At 47.2% G+C, this 19,820-nt stretch overlaps 1 protein-coding gene across 6 annotated transcripts in view; it reads right to left on the bottom strand.

Annotated features, from left to right (window-relative positions):
• Positions 1–19,820, bottom strand: part of MYLK (myosin light chain kinase) — a 270,952-nt gene that overhangs the window by 46,861 nt on the left and 204,271 nt on the right. For all 6 annotated transcript variants that reach the window (XM_011950787.1, XM_011950783.1, XM_011950784.1 and 3 more), the window contains 3 exons: positions 8,861–8,911; positions 7,941–8,068; positions 5,820–5,973 (listed from right to left, as the gene is read on the bottom strand). In XM_011950787.1, the coding sequence (XP_011806177.1) occupies positions 5,820–5,973; positions 7,941–8,068; positions 8,861–8,911 (333 nt within the window). The remainder of the gene's footprint in view (positions 1–5,819; positions 5,974–7,940; positions 8,069–8,860; positions 8,912–19,820) is intronic.

Below are 19,820 nucleotides of genomic sequence, written 5' to 3'. Positions count from 1 at the left end.
AATGGACAGAAAATGAGCTGAGGATACAAATAAGAAGTGGCCCTTTTGGCTGGCTGCCTTCTCATTCAGATGACCTGGCCTCAGAACTAGCAGTGCTGCCAACTTCAAGTCAAATCATGGTAGCCAATACTTTAATGAGGCTCTTGAGTTTTGCTGATTTTATTAGTTGCTTATCTGAGCAAAACTCTCCTATTTTTCAGATTTAGTTTTTGCAGATGGTTGGTTAGCTACAGATAGCTGTGTTCATTAACCCTTCATCTCCCCCAATGCTTTTTGAGTTCATGAAGCCTCACAAACTAGCAATTGAAACCATGCTTTTAAGCTATGTCATTCCCAGCAAATTTGAAACTGGTTTGTTTGCCTGACTTTCTCATTCAGAGAATGGTGCCAATATGTTCCTGCCTCTTAGGGTTTTTGCAAGACTCAAGTCAGCAAACATAAAGTACTTGACTGCTACTCTCCCACCCCCAGCAAGGCAGGAAGGCCAAAGGCAATTTCTGTAAATGACCCTGTCTATATGGAGAAGAAAAATCTGCATGTGTATACATGTATATATGTATATACTCATACTCATATTCCTTCTTGTCCCCTCTCCCAGCCCTGCTGATCCACATTCCAGCTCAGAATGTGCTGCCTAGAAACTGTCTATCCCCAGTAACCAAAGCCCTGGGAATGATTCTGGGATTGTGACAGAGCCACTTCCCAGTGCTGGCAGTCATGCCAGAGGCCTCCTGTGATGGAACCACTTTCGCTGGCTGTTTAATATGTTCTCTTAGAAAAACTGTTTGTTCTGAGAGATATATTGGCCTTTTTTGAAACATTTCTGGTTTTGGCTAAGATGTTTATTACTCTAAACTCTCTTAAAGACAAGTGGTTCAAGTCCTCTCAAGACCCAGCTAAGGAAGTAAAAAAGCCCAAAGAGGGATGGAAGACAGACCCACTACTCCTCCCAGAGAAGGCTGCTTGGAAACCATGTGATTGGCCACGGCTGGAGTCGTGTGGGTTTATAAATGAATGCACTCTGCCAACTGATCTTCCTTTTGCTTCGGTCAAGAAAAGACAACTGAGAAATAGGTGTTGCAAAAGAGTACCCTACCCTGTTTTGTACCCTCCCCTGTTACAGATTTGTACCCTACCCTGTTACAGATGTCTCTTGGTTGAAAATGAGAACCTATACATGACACATGTGATATATGACTTGTCACACAAGAGAAGATGCAAAATTCGGGGAGAGGGACTTTAATTCCAAGTGAAACTCCAACACTTTTAAGAAATTTGCTACCAAATTAAGGAGTTCAGAAAAGACCCAAGTCAGAAGTCCTACGAGATTGGAGGCCTCCCACCCCTCCACCTGCCTTTAGAGCTGTGGGCTGCACTTAATGCTTTCTGTTCTTTCTAAGCTATGAGCCCCCATGCAGTGGTTGAACTAGTGAGGGATGAAAACCCTCAGAAAAGAACAGATGTCCTTAGAACAGGGTGCTCCTGTGAGCCTGTCCTCCATGGCGAAACACTCAGACTGGGAGGGAGACCCTGGGCATCTCTGGGCGAGGGAGACTCCACATTTCCTCTGAATTCTCCCAGGGCTCCCTGGAGGCTTGATTAACAGAGTAGGAAACTCAGCTGAGTCTAAGACAAGAGTCTCCAATGGCACCAGCTCCAGGATTTTCTCCTCAGCAAATGTTCTAATTCCCAGGAAAACGGAGGATCCCGTCCTACAGCTTCCCACTAGAGTAACTGCCCTCGAGGTCTCTTGGTACTCGCTTATTTGAAGATGACCAGTGGCTGTGCCTAGCCCCACCTGGATGTCCCTTCCCTGGGACTTCAGCAGCTGCTGGAAGGACCCCCAAAGTTCATCTACCTGGATAATCCTAGCCCTTGAGAAATGGGTCCTCAGCAGCTAAGGCATTGTTCTTACCAAGAAAACCCAGTAGTCAGTGGCAGAGCCAAAAGGAGATTCCAAAAAGCCTCTGGACCCTCACTCCAGGGCTCAGGACTTTCCAGGCTATCAGGCAGAATGAGCTCAAGAAGGCATCTTGCTTAAGCCTGAGCTGAGCATTAAGATGGGAAATCACGCAAGCTCCAAACTCAGCATTTGGGGATTATTGGGTATTTGGGGTTCTCTCTACTTTGTTTTTCTCCTTTAAAGATATGAAAAGAGACCTGCTTTTCTCGTGCTGGGTGAGTGACCTTAAGGAATCCATCTGGGTGTGCTGCTCACTGCCCCCTCCCTCATTCCCTGCAGGCCAAGACCAGGGGCGCATGCACAGGAAGAGGCTCTGAGCATCGCAAATTCCTGGGCTGCCTTTTAAAATATAACAATAATCAGTCTCCAAAATAGCTAAATATCACTTATTTAAGCTAACAGAGGGAAAGGCTAGTTTTTATTATCGTTTGAAAAATGGGAGTCAGAGATGATCTGAAAAGAAAGTGTTCTTTTAAAGAATATACGATAAGAGAAGTTTGCTGCTAACAAGGAGGAGTTGTATTCAACTGGCCTTATTTAGCTGGTCTGTAAATGCATGAAGACTCTCTGGAGCAGGCCAAGTGATTCCTGTTTTACCTCATGTACGTTTTACGTCTGCTTAATAAACCCTGATCAGAGAATACAGAGATGCCCCTGGAGATGCACAGGTAAATCTGAGCTTCATCCAGGTTTACTTTGAACTAATTCTGAGTGCACGGGCTCTGAATGAATGTGGCTTTGCTGTGTCCATCAATGTGAGTCCTATTTTATTGAGCAATTCTATTCTTAGCTCTTTGAGGGGGAGGCAGACAGAAAGCCTCGGTTCTCCTCCATTCCATTCCCCTCCCAGGACGGCACTTAACATGCTGCTCCTGCCAGCTGGCGGACAGCCACGCCAATGGCCCTGTCAGCACTGGCCGCAGAGAATAAGAAACTAAACCATAAAAGGCCAGAACTGCAGCCCGCGCAGTGGTTCTGCAGAGGAGGGGAGTGCGTGGCACCGCGCAGGAGCTGGGCATCGTGGGGGCTGGGGGAGGGACGGCTGAGTACAGAAAAGCAGTTCAAAGAAGCTGACCCCAGGGTTGCTTAAAGGAGGAGCAGATGAGAGAGAACATCAAAGAAAAGTTTGAACTGATGCTTGCTGATAGGACGGGAGTATAGGGCCAAATCAGTGCTTCAGAACAGATCTAAATGTACCAGCAAACTGGATCACTAGCACCAAGCCTCCACAGGTTCCTGACTGCTTGGGAGGAAATTATTCAAATAAGCACCTGGAGTCACCAAAAAGAGACAGAGTGAGAAAAGGGTTGTTCTCCTTTAGAGATGAAAAACCCATTCCCTGACCCCTTTGTACACCAGTCTTCCCCAATCTGAAACTTCTAACCAAAAGAAACAAAAGAACGGGGATCAGAGGAAGGAAGACAAAGGGAAAACAAGGGACACGGGACAGGATGACAGACACTGAGAAATGACTGAAACAGAACACAGGGTGAAGAAACAAGGCCAGGGAGAGAAACAGAGCAAGAGAGAAAGTAAAGAGAAATATGGACAACCGGGGGTGGGGAGTGGATGCTGGAGCTCAGTCCTCTGTGAATTCCCTCTCCCGGGTCCCCCGTGTTCAGGAACCATCTTCCAGGGGGCTTCGCAGTACTTCCTGTCTGGGGAGTTGGCCCAGGGCGTGGAACCCGTGGTCTGTTCTGGTAGCTGGCATGGGCGCAGCTCATTGGCCACCTCATTTGTCTTCCCAGCTCTGTACTACTTTGACCTTTATCCTTATATCTTCCCTATTCACCTGGTTGGACAAGGACTTCTTTCCCAACTGCTTAGGGGCTGGAGGGAAGTGCTACAGGGCTTCCTGAGGCTCAGCATGAGAAAAATGGAGGCACAGACATCAACAACTCCATGACATGTGGACAGCTCCCCAAAAGGCTTGCATGTCCCTCTCAAGATGAATTTTACAGCCAGAGTGTTCCTTTACCTTTTGGGACATTCTGTACCTACTTCACACTCCCATGAGTGGCACTAGAGGACAAGTGTTTGAAAGTTTAGAGCTAGTTCCCACTTAACCCCTGACACACTATGTTACTTTGTTCAGATTAGTCCTCAGTTTCTCCTGCGTAAGGCGAGGAAACATCAGCCCTGTCCATCCTAGACCTAAGGTGAGGGTACAAGATGAAGATGGGGAGAAAAACTGCTTGAGAACTAAGACAGGGAATCACAGAATGTCAGAGAACAAAGCCAAGGAATCACAGGCCACCAGAGAACAGAGCTGAGGAACCATAGAATGTCAGAGAACAGAGTCAAGGAATCAGAATGTCAGAGAACAGAATTGGGGAATCATAGAATGTCAGAGCTACAAGAGACCTGAAGAGTCAATGTCTCCAACTTCTAACTTCACGTCTAGATACCTCCATAAGAGAGATTCCAGGGGAAGACTTCTAACCACCGTAGCCACACAAGCCCTGTTACCAACAGATCCTTTTGTTCTGTGCGCCCACGTGTGTGTGTACCAGGAACACACAGGAAAGGCTAGTTTGCAGGAAGTTAAGGTTGGGATCAGCACACACAGCTGAGAGTTTTGCACACTGCATAAAAGGGGCCTAGTGGGGGCATCTGGGCCAACCTGTCCTCCCCAAGGCCAGGTCATGAGCTCTGGGGTGAGGCTGGGGGTATTGTACCCTTTTCACTCTGCCCAGCAAGGCCACTTTTTCTAATTTTCACAAATATACCCTGTAAGCTTGAAAGCCAAGGACAAATGGAAAACCCGCTTGGGTCTTGTGCACACATCAATAAACACCAGGTCAAAGGCTTTCACACGCACAACATATGAAGGCCCATAAATGCATGAAGCATAGAGTCTACTCTCTATCTGTCTGCTCCTCTGCCTGCTCATTCTTCTGCTGTCCCAAGCACCTGCCACACGAGGAACAACTGTAGCAGAACATGACAACTGTGGGAGACTGGTTAGAAAACTCTCTTGATGCTCCAGGAGAAAGCTGACCAGGGTACGAAGACAGTGGTAAGGAAGGAGAGGACAAGTGAACTTGAGAATCAGTCTGGAGACAGACCCCACTCAATTGTGGGATGAAGGAGGTGATAAGGAAAAGCGAGTGGAGTTAGGGTTGGGAGGTCATGGTGACCTCAGAACAGTCCCTGCAGACTAATGGGGTGTGGGGGTGAGGCCACAGGAAGCTGGAGGGTGCTGGCAGGTGAAGAAGCAGAAATGCAGTAGAGACTCACCCCTGTCAGAGAGAGAAGGTTGGGTGGCTAGAGTGAGAGAGAACATTACAGGAGATATTCATGCCTGTGCATCTGGCTAAGATGGCGACACTTATGGGCTGCTGGGAGGAGCCAGGAGGGAAGAAGAGGTTGAAGAGAGAAGTAGGGATGGTGGAGTCCCCAAGGGCCTGGGGTCCAGAGCACAGGAGAAGGGAGCAGCCTTTGGTGGGCCCAAAGTGGGCCATCCCCAGAGTCTAGAGGGTGGAGTCAGGATGGGGACAGATACAGACACCTGTGGTGTGGGGGCCAAGAAGGTGATCAAGCGTATGCCTCATGTCTCATATTTCTCAAAGAAGCTAGATGTCAAAGTCTGAGGGCAGGGAACTCCAGGAACAGCTATCACAGAGAGGTGTTAATAGAGACAGGGAAAAGGATTTCTGCCCAGCCTTGGCCCCTCTGCTGAGCCTGGAGGTCAGCAGGCTCTAGCAGGGAGTCTGTAGGTTGCCATGATCTTCTTTCTGTGGCAGGAGTGGTGAGAGAGAACGGGTGATGAAGTCCTGAGGCCCACGTATCTTGCCTGGGGGCTCCCTGCCTTCCCCTTGCCCCAAGCTCCATGCCACCCAGCCACCAGACTCACCCACGACAGTGAGGTTGACCTGGGCCTGCCTGCTGCCCAGCTTGTTCTCCACCAGCAGTGTGTAGCAGCCACAGTGCTCCTGGCGTGCAGCCAGGATGGTGAGCTTGCTGCCGTTCTCGCTGTTCTCCACCTTCATGTGCTCGCTCTCCTGGATCTAGGGGTGGAGGATGGAGCAGGTGCTGGAGCCTTGGGTCCTTGGGCTAGGAAAGGAAGGGGGCTCCTCCCCATTCCCTACTTCCTGAAAGATGCAGCTGGACAAGCTGTGGGGGGCTCGGTCTAGTCTGGACTCTGCACTTCCCCCTGAGGCCCTTTCTCTCCTGCATCCAGAGCCCAGCTTCCCTGAGGGTGCCAGGTCTGTGGTGGGCAAGGAGGGTGCGGAGCAGGGGCAGAATGGATGAACGAGCTGAGCACTCACTGGTCCCAGAAGTATCCTGGTCTCCCTCTACCTCTCTGGAATGGGATGATAGGAGAACTCATCTCAGCAGTCATTCACAAGGTCCACTCCAGCGGGTTCTAACCTGTTCTGTGCTGTCCAATGCTGTAGCCACTAGTCACATGTGGCTATTTAAATTTTAACTAGTTAAGTGGAAACAACCCAGATGTCCATCAACTAATGAACAAATAAACAAAATATGGTCTGTCCTGACAATGGAATATTTATTATTAATTCATTGAAAGGAATGAAGTACTGATTCATGGTACAACATGAATGAGCCCTGAAAAGAGTATGTTAAGTAAAAAAAAAAAGAGAAAGCTACACAGAGAGGATGACATACTGTATGATTCCATTGACATGAAATGTCCAGAGTATGCAAATCCATAAATACTGAGAGTAGGTTAGTAGTTGTCAGGGCCTGGGGAAAGGGGAGGAATGTCTGCTAATGGGTCTAGGGTTTTTACTGGGATGATGAAAGTATTCTAGAATTAGATAATGGTGATGCTTGCACGACTTTGTGAATCTACTGAAAACCACTGAATTGTATACTTTAAAAGGGTGAATTTTATGGTATATGAATTATATCTTAACAAAGCTGCTATAACAATTTTTAATTAATTAAAATTAAATATTCAGTTCCTCAGTTGCCCTGGCCACATTTCAAGTGCTCAAGAGCCACATATATATGGCTGGTGGCAGCCATATTGGATAGCACAGAGATAACATTTTCATCAGGGCAGAAAGTTCCGAGGGACAGAGCTGGGACTTGGCTGAACATCTCTGAAAAGTGATGAGATTCCATCTTATTTCAGACAGCAGTAGTCCAGATGTCGCTCAGGGCAAACATACTCTGGGATTCACACTCTAGAAAGGCGAGCTTCTTATTTCCATCTTTTGAGACCAGCCCTACTTTCCACCCTGTTAGTACTAAGTGTTCATCTCTGGGCCTAGGAGAATTTGAGTGGTTTTAAAACAGAGCAACAGAGAGCCCAGAGTAAGTCTTCACAACTTCCTGCTCCTGTGCCAACCCACCATTCCAGGGTCTCTGCTGATCATGCGTACAGACACACACTACTACCGCAGGATTGGTGGAGCTGCTGGGCTCCCCACGTCCTTTCAAACCTGGTTGTCTGGAAACTCAAACATTTTTCCATAGGAACCATTACCATAAATTGTAGCTAGATTTCTGGGTCAGTCAGACACGATTCCATTTATCATACACTTCTTCTATCCAAATACTCACATTTGCTTTTATCCCTTCAGCATGTGGCAAGTTTAAGCGGTTATGACAGACAGGAATCAGTGGGCTGACGCAGAATCACAGCAAGCTCATGGAGTCTAAGGGTCATCTTGGGTCACTGGCTCGACTTTCCTGACTCTGAATAGGATTCTAGACTGCGCTATCAAATCAGATGAGGGCCATGGATGGTTTCTACTTTTCCCCTCACACTTTTCTCTATTACACAAATTGCCTACAAAGGCAGGGATTATTGGTAGATTCAGAAGCAAAGGTTAGCAAGAACTCAGGTTTGGCAGGTGAGCGATGGTAGGGGAGCGGCCTCTCCCATTTCTAAAGCTATGAAGAGTGAGGCCATTTCCAGCATGGCATTTCTCATCCCTTTTGGTCCAAAGGCTGTGCAGGTTGTTCCCAGCACCCCCAATGCCCACCCCATCCCGTCACTGACCTGCTTTCGGAACTTCATCCAGGTACAGGTGATGGGCTGGGTGCCTGTCACTTTACCAAACAGCTCCACTGACTCTCCTGCGCGTACCTTCTGGTCCTCGGGGAACTGGATGATCTGAGGGGGCATTGCTAAGGGAGGACAGGGAGAAAGTAAGCGAGGCGGAAGGGTCTCAGCATTCTGATCACATTTGATGCCATTGTCCACAGTGGTCTGTTGGCTTCTCTCTTGGCTTCCAGAACCTTCAGGGTAAGACTGAGGGGCAGTGATCCTGCTGCAGGACATCCAAGTTCAGGGACCTGCTAGGTTTGTTCCCCTCTTCATTCTGATTCCCTCAGAAGTGACCCACACGACTTACATGTCATGATTCTCCATTTATTGGTTGTACTAGATTTTGTGTCTTACCCTAATTTTTTGCATTGAGGTCCTAACTCACCTATGAATTAAGCAGCACCTTGCCTTCTAACCTCTAGGTCACCCTGGCTGGCAGGCTTGATTCAAGTCCTCAAGTGTCATCCAGTGGAAAACAGACAAGGGCTCCACAGAACAAGGCACACAGAGCCAGGCTCAAAAATTGCCCCAAAGGGGTCATGTACACAAGGGCAGAGCAGGGGATGGATGGCAGGGCAGAATTCAAAGAAGGGGCAGGCAGCAGAGTTGCTAGTCCTGTGTGATGCCTTCAACATGGGAAGCAGAAGGAAAGACAAAGCTGTGGAATGGGACCAGGAGCCAGGCTGTGCAGAGGCTCTCCACGAGCAAACAGCCTGAAAAATGCACAGGTGGAACTGAGGGTGGGGGTGGGGTTGGGGTTGCAGCGGGATGTCTCCTGGGATCACATACCCAGGTGTCAGTCTAGCAAGGTAACGGCAAAGCCCCCATGGCAGATGACTTCTTTGCCCCCAGATAGTGCCGTGGCCAATTACCTGCCTTCAGAGGTGTCTTGGGGGCAGGTTTCTTTTTCACAGTTGCATCACCTGGAACAAAGAAGTCCACAAGTTATTTCCTGTAGTTCTGTTTTTTCACAAAGCTCCTGATCCTAGGAAGATGCGGTCTTGTACACTGACCCCTCATCCAGGGAGGACTCTTATTTGAACATGTCTTTTCAGGCTGAGCACAGTGGCTCACACCTGTAATCTTAGCACTTTGGGAGGTCGAGGCAGGTGGATCACTTGAGGTCAGGAGTTTGAGATCAGCCTGGCTAGTGTGGTGAAACCCCATCTCTACTAAAAATACAAAAAAATTAGCTGGGCATGGTTGTGTGCACCTGTAATCTCAGCTACCTAGGAAGCTGAGGCAGGAGAATCACTTGAACCTGGGAGGCAGAGGCTCTTCTGAGCAGAGATTGCACCACTGCACTCCAGCCTGGGTGACAGAGTGAGACTCTGTCTCAAAATAAATAAATTAAATAAATAAATAAAGTAAATGAATATGTCTTTTGAGAGATCACCTTGCTCTTTCATACAGCCAACCTCACAGACAAAAAAGAATATCAGTTCTCAGGGACCTATGAAAGGGTCCCTGAAGCCTCCAATGAGGTTAAAAACTCCCCAAAATGCTTATGCTCCCAGAGCCCTTTTCGAAGATGATAATGCCACACTCATTAACCACTCTCTCACCCTAACTTTCAGGAAACTCAGAAAGGAAATTATGTCATGTCAGATAAACCAACTAAAATTAGCCTTTGGTGTGGATCCAAGGGTCGCAAGCTTCCTTTGGGTCACAGACTGTGGACTGGTGGCTTTCATTTTTTTAAATGTTTGTTGGATGGATGAATGGATGAATGAATAAATGGTCTCCTCCCTTCTTACTCCTACTTCCTCCAAATAACTCAAATGAGAAAAATGACTCAAACAGAAAAGTTATGCAGTACAAACCTATTCACTTGGCTAAATCACAATATAGCGCATGTGCAAGAACATCTTGAGCTGTCGTCATGGCTTGTTTCATATTTCTTCCAGGTCTTTGCTCAAAAGCCATCTAACCTATCTATCCAAATGAAACGAAAACCTACAGGCACACAAATACCTGTATGCGAATATTTGCAGGGGCCTTATTCATAATTGCCAAAAACTAGAAGGTATCCAAATGGATGAACTGTGTGTGGTACATTGATGCCACCAATAAAAAGGAACAAACTACTGATACACAGAACACAGACGAATCTCAATGATTTATATTTTTCTTCTGCTCAGAGAAGCCAAACTCAAAAGGTCACATACTGTATGATTCCATTTATATGACATTCTAGAAAAGGCAGAACTATAGGAATGGAGAACAGATTAATGAATGGTTGCCAGAGGTGGGGTGGGGGAGGGGTGGGCTGCAAAGGGGCACAGGGAAATGTTTTGTGGTGACAGAACCAGATCTTGACCATGCGGAGAGTCACATGATTATATTAATTTATCAAGACTCACGGAACTGTGCACTAAAGAGGGTGAAGTTCACTGCAGGGAAATTATACCTTAACATAAAAAATGAGGAAAAGCCACCAGTGAGATCTTCCCTAACCACCCCCTACAAACGGCAGCCCTGCCCCCAGGAGCCCTCATCCTTTTCATCTTGCTTTATGCCTCCCACCCCCCACCCCATGGCACTTATCACCATGTGAAAAACTATATCTTATTTATTTACTGTCTGCCCTTCTCCTCCCCTTAAACTGTGAGCTTTCTGAGGGCAGGGACTTTTTTGGTTCACTGCTGTGTACCAATGTGCCTGGCACGCAGTAGGCACTCAGTAACGATTTGTTGAATGAATGAGTGGGCTAATATTAACAACTATTCATCCAGATAGCTTCACCTCTGCAGATGAAGGGGAAGTGGTGTCATTGGCTTGGATATGGGTTGCCCTGTGACCACAGACAAGTTGGTAACCTGTGGAACTTGTTATGCATTTCCACAAGGGGACGCGTGCTGCTGCCCGCTGAATGCCCCAGGAGGACTGCGTGAGGCAGCAATCGCTGACAGGAGCACACTGAGATCATGGAGCTGATGGCTGCCGGCTGTGTGGTTAAGCCCAGGGTGAGGGCTTCCACCAAGTTCACTCTAGCTTATTGTCATCATTGATCCATCCGTCCATCTCCAAAAAGTTACTCAGGGCCTACTGTGTGCCAGGCAAATGCCAATCAGGATACACGACTAACCTGGGTACTGAGGAGGAAACCAAACAATATAAGAAATCAGGCCTCAGGGTCTTAAATGTCAAGATATGTGGTCCACAGGAAAGAGGAAAGGCTTTTTTTCTTTTTCTTTTGCCATAAAAGGACATTTATAGGATAACTGGCAACATCTGAATAAGGTCAATAAATTAGATGATAGTATTGGATTAGTGTTAATTTAATATTTTGATCATCAAACTGTGGCTTTATAAGAGATTGTTCTTGTTTTTAGGAAATACACACTGAAGTATTTAGGTGTAGAGGGTATTCTGTGTGCAAATTACTTTCAAACTGTTCATAGTATATATGTATATATATGTGTATATATGTATCTATATGTGTGTATATATACTTGTATATATGTGTGGAGAAGTAGAAGGAAGAGAGAAATGGAAAAAGAGAGGGAGAGAAAGAATACATGAAAAAACAAGGCCAGGTGTGTTGGCTCACACCTGTAATCTCAGCACTTTGGGAGGCTGAGGCGGGTGGATCACCTGAAGTCAGAAGTTTGAGACCAGCCTGACCAACATGGCAAAACCCCATCTCTACTAAAAATACAAAAATTAGCCAGGTGTGGTGGCATATGCCTGTAATCCCAGCTACTCAGGAGGCTGAGGCAGGAGAATCGCTTGAACCAGGGAGGCAGAGGCTGCAATGAGCTGAGATCGTGCTACCGCACTCCAGCCTGGGTGACAGAGCAAGACTCCATCTCAAAAAAATAAAAAGCAAACATAGTAAAATGTTAACCTTTGAGGAATCTAGATGAAGGGTATATACAATAATTTTTCATGCTATTTTTACAATGTTTTCTGTGAGTCTAAAATTATTTCAAGATAAATGTTAAATAGAAAGTTATAAAAAAGATGTGTTATTCAGTCAATATGATGAGGCTGTTTGAATGGAAAAAGAACACTGTTGGTGGAGGAGATGGTTAGTTAGAAGGCTAAAAGATAGGATGTAAGATGGACCTGAAGGCTAGGGAAGGTCTGAACTGGAGAAAGGGGAGAACCCACAGGTCAGGAACAGACAGTGGCTCAGAGGTGAGAATCAGGGTGATGTTTGGTGGAGGCTGGCAGAGCACAGGGCTGATATTGGACAGCAGGGGTATGAGGATAGTGGACACTCTAAATTAAACAAAATTAAGGTGAGGCATAGTGGTTCAGCCTGTAAGCCCAGCGTTTTGGGAGGCCGAGGTGGCAAGATCACTTGAGGCCAGGAGTTCAAGACTAACCCGGGCAACACGGCAAGACCCTGTCTCTATAAAAAACAATAAAAACAGCCAGGTATGGTGGTGCATGCCTGTAGTCTCAGTTACTTGGGAGGGATTACTTGAGCCCAAGAGTTCAAGGTTACAGTAGCTATGATTTTGCCACTGCAATCCAGCCTGGGTGACAGAGCGAGACCTTATCTCAGAAAAAAAGAAAGAAAATTAAAAATTTGTTCCCTTGGTTGCACTAGTCACATTTCAAGTTTTCAATAACCATATGTGGTTAGTAGCTATCACACTGTGTTGACGTGGGACATTTCTTTAATCACAGAGAGTTCTGTTAGACACTGCTGGCCTCAAATGCTAAGCTCAAGAGCTGAGGCTTTGTCCTGAGTGAACAGCGAGTCCTCACTCAAACAGCAGTCGGGCTGGGCTAGAGGTCCCTGATAGGCCTTTCCAGCTCTTCGGGGACAGATCCAATTAGGAGGCTATTGCCATACCTTGGAAGGCACTGATCAAGATCCATGCAGAAAAGAAGATGCAAATGAGAGGCAGAGGAAAGTTAAAAGAATGTAAGGAGCTAAACAAGAGGGAGGTACACAGATTACTTTGAGATTTCTTGCGTAGATACACATGGAAAGTCATACTGAAGGAATACAGAATTAGGAGTACCAGACTAATATTTCAGCTTGAATCTGTTTGTAGTTTAGAAGCCCAGGATCAGAATTCCAGAGGGAGGTTGGTAGAGACGGGAAGTGAAAGATTCCAGAATTAAAGAAGCCATTAGAATGGAAACCATGAAGATGGGCCATTTCTTTGGGGAAAGAGAGTGCAATGAAAGAGGAGCAGAGGCCAGGGTTCGATCCCAGGTGTGTCCACAGTAAAGAAGCTGAGACATGGGAGAGGGCTGTGGAAGGACCCTGAGAGCAGGAGTGTCGCAACAAGCAAGGGTAGAGGAGGACAGATCCTGGGAAGAGCGCCAGGTGTGCCCAGCATGGAGTGAGAGATGGTGATGCTGGAGAGGCCAGTTCCGTGGGACAGCATGGTCCAAAGTCACCCCAGAGGAGATTCTTGAGTAAACAGTGGGGAGTGAAATAGTCAAGGATGCTGGAGGTGAAAGGACAAAGAGAAACAAGGAAACAAGAGGGAATATGAAGCTCAGGTTTCTTCTGAGGTGAGAAAAGAGAGAAGACGACAAGGTGGAAAGTAATGGCTGGGGCACAGTGGAGAGGGAGAGCCCAAAGATGCTAGAGGGAAGAGCATAGGGAGCCAATTCCTTTGGTGGGGGAGACCAGATGGGATATGGGATGCCTGTGACTGGGTGAGCCACAAAGGCCCTGCCCCTCTTCGTCCAGGACTGTTGGGAAGAGGGAGGCCCTCCAGGGAAGAAGAGAGGCTTCTACTGGAGCCCAGATCTGATCTCTGGAGAGAGGAGGCCATCTGCTCAGAGGAGCTACGTGGAAGGCTGTTGTCATGGGCTGAATTGCGCCTCCTCAAATTCACATGTTGAAGCCCTAACCCTTGGTACCTCAGAATGTGACCGTATTTAGAAAAAGGGCCTTAAAAGAGGTAATTAAATTAAAATGAATCCATTAGGGTGGGCCATAGTCCAATTTGACTGGTGTCCTTATAAGAAGAGATTAGGAAGAAGAGAGAGAGAGAGAAAGGAGCGAGAGAGAAAGACGGAGGAAGGGAGAAGGAGAGAGGAGAGCGAGAGAGACCAGACAAATGCACACACAGAGAAAAGACCATGTGAGGACACACGGGAAAGATTGCCATTTTCGAGCAGAAACCTCGATCTTGGACTTCTAGCCTAGAGCTGTGAGAATCAATTTCTGTAGTTAAGCCACCCAGTCGGCCATGCTTTGTTAAGTCAGCCCTGGAAGACTAATATAGCTGTGGATGGGCATCACCAGTGGGGTGGGCACCAGTGGGGTGGGCACCAGAGGGTGTGGGAAGGAGGTTGACAGTCCCTGGGGTGAAGAGCTAGGAGCACAACATGAAATCAGGGGACTCTAAAGTCCTGCCCCGTACTTGGTGGCTCTGGGTAAACCCATTTGACTGCAAGTGAAGCCCTAACTAATCTTTCAGTGTCATAGTTAAATAGGATTGAAGGCCAAATTTTTACATTTGTTCTGTAAATTTGGAGCTACCATTATTTGAATTGGTTAGCATTTGAAGCTGTCTTGGTTCCTATCAGTAAAAACAATTTTAAGTGTTAACAATGTTTTATATCTTATTCTATACATATTTTATACGACCATCTGCTGAAATCCACTAATTGTGTGCTGGGCTTACAGGCTGAAAACACCTGATTGTAAAACCCGGTTTCTCAGAGAGAGCGTTTCACTTGGTTCTTATCCCAATCAAACACAGCAGGGAGCATCATAATGTCTCCATTTTATGAAAAAGGAGATGGCATCTCATAAAAGTCTGGTGACTTGCTGGGATCATAAAATCAGATGTTCTGGAGCTGGAAATGGGACCCAAGCCTCCTGCCACCCAGGGTATGGAATAAATAAAATTTGTTGTGGAGTTAAGCTACATTGTAAAGAAAGTATAGCATATAGTGTTTTTTTTTCTCTCTTTTTTTTTTTTTGACACAAGGCCTTGCTGTGTCGCCCAGCATGAGTGCGGTGGCATGATCACAGCTCACCATAGCCTCAACCTGCTGGGCTAAAGTGATCCTCCCATCTCAGCACTCACCCAGCTAATTTTTTGTAGAGAGTCACTATGTTGCCCAGGCTGGTCTCAAACTCCTGAGCTCAAGTGAGCTCCCACCTTGGCTTCCAAAGTGCTGGGATTACAGGCTGATTGTGAGTGAGCCACCATGCTCAGCCTAAGTGCATGCTCTAACATCAGCCCCTCCCCCACCATCCCCCTCTCTGAAACAAACAGATCCCCAGAGGACTTCTCTGTCCTTTGGGGCAAGTTTGGCCCCTTCAGCTATGTGGTACACCACCCTGTTGGTCAGTTCAGCCTTACATTAACCTGAGAGCTCTCATGTAGCACCTGTGCTTCTTCTCCCCAGTCCAGGTCCTCAGAAGAGGGGGCATTCTGCTTGTCCAGATGCCCAAACTCACAGTACTCCTTGGCTCACGAACTAGTTTCCTCTCCTCTGGAGTCACTCTTATTATTTTATTATTCCTGTCAGCCCTTTGTCTCTCATCCCCTTCTCTGACACCACAAACTTTATGTACTAGCCAGTCAGAGAGGAATATCCTAGAAGGAAAATAAAACCCAAGCACCTCTGCAAACTCCATAGTGGCTGCTGGCCACGGGACAGGCAGGGAGGGCAGAGCATGCCCTACTCAGGCTGCCCCTCTGAGGAGGAGCTCAGCCACCTCCCTTAGGCAGTCAGCCCAGGCAACACATCCTTCCTGGTAGAGCACTGCCCCAGGGTACTGTGCTCACCGCTGCCCTTTGAGCTCCTCTTTCCATCCCCTATTCTCTTGCCTCCATTTCCCCTGAAGCCACACCTCTCTCCTGAGCCCATACCAATACATCCAACTACCTGACCATCGTCTCCCAGGGAGATGCCAAACACGTACTGCCAGCCCAACATGTGCAAAACCAAATCCAAGACCTTTTCCTCAAACCTGCTCCTTGTCCCCATTTCTCCCAAGGCCCCCTCCCTGCCCATATCCACTGACTAATGCCTGTTGACTACACCAACTGAGCACCTCCTCAGTCTGCCAATTTCTACCTTCCCACCATCAGCACTGTAGTCCCAACTGCATCACCTTCTAGGCCTCTGGTCCCCTGTCCCCCATCACATCTGTCACTCTGTGGCCCAAGTGATCTTTCTCAAATGCAAATATGATGTCACTTCACTGCCCGAATCTGTTCAGTGGCTGCCCACTGCCACTCAGGATCAAATTCAACTCGTCTTACGAGGTCTTTGAGCTCTGTCCCTGGCTTTCATCCCCAACTTTCTTGCTTGCTTTCCCGAGAGGGGACAACTTTCATCACACCCTCAACACTCAATATCAGTGGTTCTCAAAATTTAGCCTACATTATGATTGCCTGGAAAACTTAATAAAAACACAGATTCTTGGCTTCCAGGTGCTGGTGCTGCTACTGCTGCTGGTCCCTGCACCTTCCTTTGGGAAGTACTGCTCTGTAATCTACATGGAATGTCTTTCAGTTTCTGCAACACCAGGCTCTTGCCTTCGCTCCTTTGCACATGCTGGGCCCTCTTCTCTTGGATGGCTCTTGCACGTTCTTTGGGCAGGTCCCAGCTCAAGCACCACTAATGCCCCGCTGGGTTCTTGGCCCTCTGAGGTAGCTCCATCACAGCATTCATCAGGCACTGCTATTTCAGAAACCTGTCCCCAACATACACACCATGGCAAGCTTCTGGGGACAGGGATAGGATCTACCTTCTGTATCTGCAGTGTCTAGCATAGTACCTGGCACATGCCTGATAAATGGCCATAAAGGAATGAGTGAAACCCTTAAGGATTTCTGTTAACCTGGGAATTCCCAAGGAATAGTCTTCCCCAGCCCTGGGCACTGATGCTGAGAAATATAGCCCTAGGGGCTTGAATTTTTATATAACTTTCTATTAAAAGGATCAGTCTCTGCTGTCACATCTTGGATCAAAACTGCCAGGTGCTGAGCCTTCCACTCTAGATAGGAGATTGATATTAGAGGAAGTGAAATAGCCCAATAAAAACATGAGTCAAAACACTGGATCTGGAAGCCTCCTGGGAAACCTGGAGCAGGGGTGGGGAGGCCAGCCTCCTAATTGTCCGGTTAATCTGTTCCAGCCGACCCAAGCCCTAACCGTCCTGGGGGAAAAAAAAGGAGGTCAGTAACCCACGGAACTTTCCAGATGCTCAGTCTGAAAGCACCGGAATGCCTCGCTCTCAAACATGGAAAATCAGCAGGGCAGAGAGACCAGAGCAAACTGGCAAGATAGGTGCGGAGCCTGAAGGTGGGTCTCACAGAGTCAAAAGGTCTGAGATAATGGAAAGCAAAGGAGAATTAGGGAACTAGCCCTACCAGCCTTGGGTATAGGGAGGTCCCTGGATGTCTGCCTCTCTGGGGACATTTCCCTTTTTAGGTAGGTAGTTAAAAATAGACATCAAATCCTTCACAATTCCCAAAATCAGCATGAACTTTCTGCCAAAGGCTCCTGAAAAGCACTCGGGCTGGGTTGAGCGTGGAGTGAGCACCCACCCCATAAGGCTGTATCGGAGCAGGGAGGAGGTGGTGGCACCTGAGGATGGAAGGCCGAGTCCTACCACACTGGCCCTGGGTGACCTGACCCACTCCCCCCTGCACACACCGGCCCCATCCAGTACATCCTTACAGATATGCGGAAGAATATTGGTCATTTTCCCAGAATGAACATCTCTGGGCAAATTTCTTGCTCACCTTCCTCAAAGCAAGGGCTGTCACACAAGAAGATTCCAAAGAAACACCGCTCCTCTGATTACTGCAAACATCCATTCCCAAACCCCCAGGACGCAGAGCGTCAGGATGGTTATGAAAGAGGTGTGCTGGGCCAGGGGTGCCAGCATTGCTTGGTGGGTACCCTCCAGGTCCCCACTCTGGCCATTTCACTGGCTTATGGGAGACACTGGGAGAGTTGGGGAAGGAGTTGGGAGGAGTAGTGGGTGGAAGTCACAGGGTCACATACCTGTGGGTGGGAGTGTGCTAGGTAGGCACTATTCCTCCTCCCAGACCCACACTTTGGTTGGGAGTAACTGGGAGTTGGTGCCAGCTTTCAGAAACATTCATGGAAATAGCCCAGTCTCTCTCCCAGGGCCCCACATCTTTCACTGTCAGGCAAGTCTTGATGCCAAATCCTAACCTCTCTTCCACCTTTTGAATCCCATCAGGATTGAACATTCCCCATGACCTGCAGAGGAATGTTTAAAAGAAAGATTTGATCCTGGGGAAATCTTGCATGGAAACTGGACACAGTTTTTAATATCCAGAGATGCTTTCAAATTGACACAACTTTCCATTTTAGAGGCAGACACATATGGGAGGTCTAGGCAAAGATATCTGAGAGTCTCATAATCTGGGATGTTCCAAAGTGACTGATGTCAGAGATGAAGCTCAGGCCAAGTCCAGGCATGGACTGCGAAGGGATGTTCCATCGGCATCATCCCCAGTGACAGAACCACAGTGAAGGCAGGGACCCTTGGAGCATGGGAACTTATGAACTGGTTTGAAAAATCAAATATTTATTATAAACCAACTGAGGGACCAGCTACTGAAGTTTTGGAGATGCACAGGACCCGGTTAATGTCTTCAAGGTGTAAAAGCCCTACATGGATGCCCATTTACGTCTCTTCTGAAAGACCATCAATTTATACAGACTGCTAGGAGGAATTCCTAGAGTCTAGTATCAAACTGGCATCACTTCATGTGCATTTCCTAAGGCCACTTCTTAAGCCCCATCAATGCCTCCTTCACACAGCCAGCATGCTTGTCTCCCCTCACACAAAATTCCCAAGAACTCCCCTGGCCATTTGGGCCCCCTCCAACTGGGACTCCCCTAAACCTGTATGCTTAAGGCCTCTTTCCCTCAGGACACTTTTGCTGCTGTGTGACCTAAACTATGCTTGCTGTAGCTTTGGACTCCTTCACACTTCAGATGATATGAAGGAGAGTTATTAATCTTAACTGAACTGTGTCACTCAAAAGCTTTCCATCCGATGGGCTGATGCTGATGTCAGAGTCGGGAAAGGCCTGGGGTCAGCTGGAGAAACTCCCCACCTAACTGGCAAGGAAGCCCAGGTCCAGAGGAATGAAGGGCTTTGACCAAGGCCACATATTTAATTACTGGGAGAACCAAGACCTTCGTCTCCTGCTTTCTACCTCATTGGCTTTCTTGCTGTGTCTTGTGCCTGAGTGTTGCCCCAGAACTGAGCATAGTAAGTTGGCACCTGGAGTCTGACAGGAGTATTTCTGTCTCCCCATGCCCTACTCAAGCTTAGGTGGAAGACTGTGGGGTGTTTCTTCCTTGGGCCTGTGAACTTCTTTCCTGTTCCATCTCCAAAGGGAGGAGAGGACCCACGCTGGGCTGGAGAAGTACACGAAGTGTTTTAGGAGTGTTATTATTAAATATTCAACACGAGAAAAAGATAGCCATAAAGAACATTATTGGAACAACTGACAATAAATGTAGACTGTGAATCAATTAGACAACAGTATTGGTTCAATGTCAAATTTACTCTTTGATTTTGATTTCAATAGTTGCATTTTAGTTATGTTCTTAGGACAACAGAATAATTAGAAGTCAAGGGCATGATGTCTCCAATTTGGCCTAAAATGGTAGGTACCTATCTCTATCTAAATGAATAAATAAATGAATATATAGAGAGAGAATGACAAAACAGTGAAATAAAATGTAAACAACTGGTGACTCTAAATAAAGAGCATACAAGAGTTCCTTGTACTATTGTTGCAATGTTTCTGTAAATTTGAAATTATATCAAAATAGGTATAAAAAATTCCCATCGGCTGGGTGTGGTGGCTCAAGCCTGTAATCCCAGCACTTTGG

This window comes from Colobus angolensis, unplaced genomic scaffold, assembly GCF_000951035.1.
Source record: "Colobus angolensis palliatus isolate OR3802 unplaced genomic scaffold, Cang.pa_1.0 Scaffold31, whole genome shotgun sequence".
NCBI lineage: Eukaryota > Metazoa > Chordata > Mammalia > Primates > Cercopithecidae > Colobus > Colobus angolensis.
This window is presented reverse-complemented; position numbering and strand designations above follow the sequence as displayed.